This window comes from Parasteatoda tepidariorum, chromosome 2, assembly GCF_043381705.1.
Source record: "Parasteatoda tepidariorum isolate YZ-2023 chromosome 2, CAS_Ptep_4.0, whole genome shotgun sequence".
In the NCBI taxonomy this organism is placed as follows: Eukaryota; Metazoa; Arthropoda; class Arachnida; order Araneae; family Theridiidae; genus Parasteatoda; species Parasteatoda tepidariorum.
Genome location: NC_092205.1, coordinates 105,149,847 through 105,155,846, shown reverse-complemented (window position 1 = coordinate 105,155,846; position 6,000 = coordinate 105,149,847). Strand labels below are relative to the sequence as shown.

The 6,000-nt window shown below is 26.9% G+C and overlaps 1 protein-coding gene across 1 annotated transcript in view; it reads right to left on the bottom strand.

Annotated features, from left to right (window-relative positions):
• LOC107441361 (serine/threonine-protein kinase NLK) overlaps nucleotides 1–6,000 on the bottom strand; it is a gene marked incomplete at its 3' end in the record, with an annotated part of 34,409 nt that overhangs the window by 21,198 nt on the left and 7,211 nt on the right. The window contains 2 exon segments of the mRNA XM_043055178.2: nucleotides 1,233–1,288; nucleotides 5,778–5,907. Coding sequence (XP_042911112.1) covers nucleotides 1,233–1,288; nucleotides 5,778–5,907 — 186 coding nt within the window.

Genomic DNA, 6,000 nt, shown 5'->3' with positions numbered 1-6,000 from the left:
ATTTGAGAAGAAAAAAAAAATATATATATATATATATATATATAAGTTCAAAAAGTAGAAAACATGAAAAAATTATAGAACATTGAAGAAAAGGGAGAAAGAAAGAAAAAATAAAAAAAAATCCAAAAAAAAAGGGAAGAAAATTTTTTTTATAAAAATCTGGAAAATAAAAGATATCTTTTCATCAGCTCACACGATTATATCTCCAAAAAGGAGCGCTTTCTAATATTGAATCAATATAGCCAAAGCAAAATATATCAATACAATAGTGTGAGGGGCACTAAAAAAAATTTTTTTTTAGAAACAAATAGAACACATTGAGTAAAAATATCACGTAAAAACAGAAAATAAAATGTAAAGAAAAAGCAGAACAAAATATAAAACAAAATCCATAAAGCTAGTAGAAAATTCAAATGAACTTACATGAACGGGAAACTTTTTACGATGATTTAAAATATTTTTGTAGCAAGATTGCCAGATTACGAAATATGAAAACAGAAGCACAAATTGAGATAAAAGCGTAAATAGAGGAGTTTGGTTTTATAGTGCGTGCTTATCGAAGTACTGAAGTGCATTTGATTTGTTACCAAGGATGGCCCGAAAATGGATGTGCACAAGGTAATATTATACTGGATAATTTAAAGAAGTTGACAGTTAATAATTTTAGAAAATTAACTTTTATTTAAGAAAAAAATAAATAAAGCGAGAGAGAGAGAGAGAGAGAGAGAGAGAGAAAGAAACATGAATGGCCAGTTCTGTGCATAATTTTAGTCACGGATTTGCATAAAACTTATTGCTTTTTTTAAAATTTTCTCCATTTTTTTTCTTTTTGGTTTATCTATTATGCTATATATCAGAGCTAAGGCTAGTTTATTAATTTTAACTTTTTATAGAATATTTTTGTTTAACTTCACTTTTTCTGTTTTTGCTTAAATAAAGGATTATAAATTACAATTGATATTTCAAGAAGTGATGTTAATTTCTACAATAACAGAGAAAGCTGTTCTGACGACTCAAAGAAGTTTTTTCCTTTTAAAATTTTAAACAAAAATAAGATATGCCGCATTGATTTAAACATTTAATTGTATTAACTTTTATTATTCTTTAACCAATTATGAAGAGAGACAAAAAATTCACCTATGAGGAACCTTAGATAAATGTGACAAACTTTGATCGACATTTAAAGCATTCTATATTAAGCATATAATATGCAAAATTACAAAAAAGGATACATCTCTGGATAGATATCCATGTTAATAGACTGCAAAACATCTAAAGCCGACAACACCTGAAAAATTAAAATGACATTTCATTTCAATTTAAAAGAGCAAAAAAAATATATATACAGTTTCTGGCCAAACTATAAGATTCGATGTAAAATCTTAATTATCATGTGATACTATACAGCTTTATTGTTTTTACGAGACTGTTCGCACACTTGTTTATGTTCGCGAATCAGTTGGTTTATATGGTAAAGCAGTACGTTATATACAAAAAATAAATACAAATGGAAAGTATATTAAAAATCTCCTGAATAAAAAACCATTAAATGTATGCTTAAATATAAAAGTATAGTATATAAACTCCTGCAAAACGTGTAATTATAAAACACTATAGAGCTATTCTAATAATTGGGTCTAATTATTGTAATGTACTAATACATTCTATATATATATAATATATCGTCTGATTTAACCAAATGTCCAATTTATATGATATATCGCCTAATATAACCAATTGATACACGAATGTAAACAAGGGCAAACTGGCTTCAATCCTGTAAACAATAAAGCAGTATAGTATAATCTGATAATTAAGATTTTACATAGATTCTAATATTCCGTCTAATAATTTGGTCAGGGACTATATAGACATCAAAAATAATAGTATATTAAAAGAAGAAACAAAAAACTAACAAATTTCCTAGTAGATTAATCCTAATGCTTTTAAAGTAGAAAAATTATAACAGACATTTTTATTTCTTAACTATGCACTTTAAACAATGTCAATGAAAACGAATGAATTGCAAATACTGAAAAATAACATAAAATAAGTCAAATTGCTTTAAAACATCCATTGAGTCATTACTATTATATTACTTTTGACAAAAAGAATGTGCACTTTAAAATTATTTTTACTCTGACAAATTTGTCATCAAAATTGATTATATATTCTCTCCTTATTTTTTATTAATAACCATAGAACAGATATCAAATACTTTCCTGATGAATAACATCATAAATTATTGATTTTTTATCAGATTTTTGTTTAAAAAAATCATTTAAAAATTATTATTAAAATTTCTTTTTTGTAAATATTTCAATATAAATAAATTTTAACAATATATTTGAAACTAAATTATGACATACTTGTTTTATATAAACACATAAAACACTCGATTATATAATTCAGAGTTAACGAAAATAGAATATAAATATATCATTATTTAAAACCTAAAAATCAGTTAAAATAAGTAAAATAATAATTTAATTTAAAATTGTGTGTTCTTATTTTCTATTTTTCTAAAAACAAAATGACAAAATCAAGCTTAAAAAAATGAATAACAAGTACTTTTATATATTTTACTAGAATTACTTATTTATTAAATTTTTTTTACTTCTTTATTAACTTTTTATTCCATATTAGAATAGTTTTATTTTAATTTTATATAAACTTTCCAATTCAGAAGTATAATTGCATTGTTAAAATAATATGCAGTGTTTTCATCATAGAAAAAAAATGGGTGAGAATTTCTCACCCTTTCTCAAAAACAGGGTGAGATTTCAGAAAGTTAAGTAAGATTTCTAAAAACTGAAAAAATACAAATAGACTTGAAAAAAAAATTTCTTTCATTATAATACATTTTTAACGTCTTCTATTTTTTAAAGCATTGAATATTCTTGCTGCATCATCATAGAAGATTTTGCCTTTACTAGGTATTTGTCCATCTTACATTAGTGCATAAAAAATTTGAACGTCTTACATGAAAAAACCTTACCTGCGGTAAACACGTGGTTACAGAGAAATGCGTTCTGAAAGGGGTTCCGTGGTTCGGAGGGGTTGTGTTCTGTTGTTCGAAAAAGTTCTGAACAATACTGGTAAATAGGGAAGCTACAGATAACGGGGCAAATGTTGAAAATAATGAAAGATCCAGGAAGAAAAGTGAAATGGATTTTATTCTAATTGGCGTAATTCGAAGCTTTTTCCAAAATGCGAGAAATTCGCGAATTTTGAAATTGATTTATAGAATGCGCGAATTTCTCGCGGTAATCATTTTTTAATGCGAGAAAAGAAAAAAATATGCGAGATTCTCGCGTTCTCGCGCTGTAGTGAAAACACTGATATGTGACTTAAAGAAGCTTTAAAAATGAAATTCGGGAGGATTTTTATTACAACTAGTTTCTTTACAAACAACAACAACAACAAAAAAAATAATAATAATCGGCATCCAAAAACTTATTTTAAATATCGATCAGAAAAATATTTGCAAAGCAGCTATTTTCTAGGACTTTGAATACAGTTAACATGTCTTATAAACCAGTGAGTTGATATTTAATAAATGTAGTGGTAGTTCTAGCATATATTTAATAGTGGTAGTTATAACACCCCCACACCAGAATTTTATCAGGCATAGAATTCGATGAATGGATACCACTGGTTGATTCAATGCGGTTTTGGAAAAGACTGAGAGAGCCGTATAACATTCAACAAGTTTTGAGCATTTGTCATGATAGCCGTATTACAGGGCACGTAGCCAAATCTTAAAAAAAAAGCACCCTTTAATTACTTTTTAAGCACTAAAAATATTTTTAAACACCCATATATATTAACAAAATGTAAAATAATTTTTAAACCTTTACCTGATCAGGATAAAATAATTAGTTTCTGACAAAGAACTTTTTTCTTGATTACATTAGCCACCAATTATGGATTTGATTTCAGAGGCCCGAAATTGAGAACATCTTGCAAAATGCAGCAGAGTGGCACATGAGAGTGCAAGAATCTCGCCAAACCTAGCTCAGTAGATGCACATGCGGACTCTCAACTATTTCATCAAACATGCATTGGCGCCTTCATAGGGTAGGGACCGACGGTAGGTGGAAATGCATTGTGTTAGAATTAATTTTAAAAAGTTTAAAAGAACAATGTGAAAACCACGCTTTCGCATAATACGCTTCAAAAATCGACATGGTAAAAAATTAAAAAATCTCTTTTTCGAAAAGGGAAAATTAAGCACTTTTTAAAAACACCCAATGAAAAAAGCATCTTTAAGGGCTTTTAAAAAAACGAAAATAAGCACTTTTAAAACTTCTTTTTTTTTCAGCAGCTAGCGTCATGAATTTGTAAGTCACATTTAGAATTACAAATTAGAATACAATGTTATTGCAACCTGAAGAGAAAGTAGATGGAAGCGTGAATTTTTAAACTGTTCACGGCCTGTAATTTATTTTGCTATACATTTTGTAACTTAGGTGATATTTTAAAGGAAGAAAGAAAAAAAAAACGTTTCTTATTTAAATTTCATAAAACCTCTTATAATTCAAGAAATATAAATAAAATCTGATAAGATACAATATCAAATAAATATTGAAACTTATTTTGTACTATAATGGTTTTGCTTTAATTTTTGTTTAAACCCTATAAATTTTTTAAAATTAAAATATGTATGCATTTTTTAAAAATTTTTATAATGAGAGTATGACAGTTTTCTTTGTTAGAATTTTTATTTCTCCTTCCCAATATTTAGACATGTATTTTTCTAATAAATCTGTTATTGATAAAAAGGGGGAAATATTAGAATAAGTATCAGTTTATTTTCTTTTTTGACTGAATTCTAATAATTAAAAGCATTTAAATTTAATTTTCAAATATACTATTTATCTTTTTAATAGAAAAAATTCGTGCTTAGAACACTAATGTTTAAATAAAAATTATCATATTTTCTGCAAACATGACTAGATGTGTGTGGCCCTTAATAAGTTAACCAGCTCGGCTAGTGGCCCTTCACTCAAAAAGGTTGTACACCCCTACATCACACGGAAATAAATAAATACAACATACGTATGATAAACATGATGCTAGGGCTATGAACTGATTTAGTTTATTTTCGGTATTACTAGTTCTGGTCTGAGGCAAGTAAATGAAATTGTTATTCCAAAATAGTTAATATGTTCAAAAGCATGAAAAACTTGACCTAACTCTATAAAATTTCAGAATATATTTATACACATCAATTTAAAACTGAACTATTACTGAGTCTCACATATTTTTATGTTGCATCTCTAATTTAGAAGCAGCAATTGCTGTTTATTTTTTAAAATTTAATTTTTTTAGTTATAATTTTCAGTGTTGAGCATAATCTTGTACGTCTTTACAATTTAAAACTCCTTGAAAACGTTTTTTGCAATAACAGGACTTTATTTGCACAAATTCACAAAAGCAGGACCCTGGTTGAAAGAATGTGACTTAGCGTTTATTTTATATTTACAAATTATGAGTAATTTTTTCACAATTTTACAAAAACGGAGTTTTCACAAAATGTCTGGACAGACCCCTGGAAACCAAATATTGAAAAAATGAGCAAGCAAAATTGCAAATGATCATTTTAATTAAAAATTTAAAGTACATTTTTATTTAAAAAAAATTCTTCAAAAAAGTAGAATCATTCAAGCAATTGCGTAAAAATGTTTATATGCAAAATTATAATTTATGTCTAAAATACAGACACGGCAATTAATTACAAAATGACTGAATATTCTAAATAAATAAAGACTTACATTGTCATGCTTGAAAAAACAAAGCATTTTGATTTCTCTGTAGACACGCTTGCAGGACACTAGATTTTGAAAAATGTTAGGCATCTTCTTCAAAGCTAATTTCTTTCCATCCCTTGGATCAGTTACACACCTAAACACACAAAAAATATACGTTTTACATCTTCAAAGTTGCATAAAACTATTTTATTGTTCAGGTTCTCGCTAACAAAAATCTTAAGCGAGA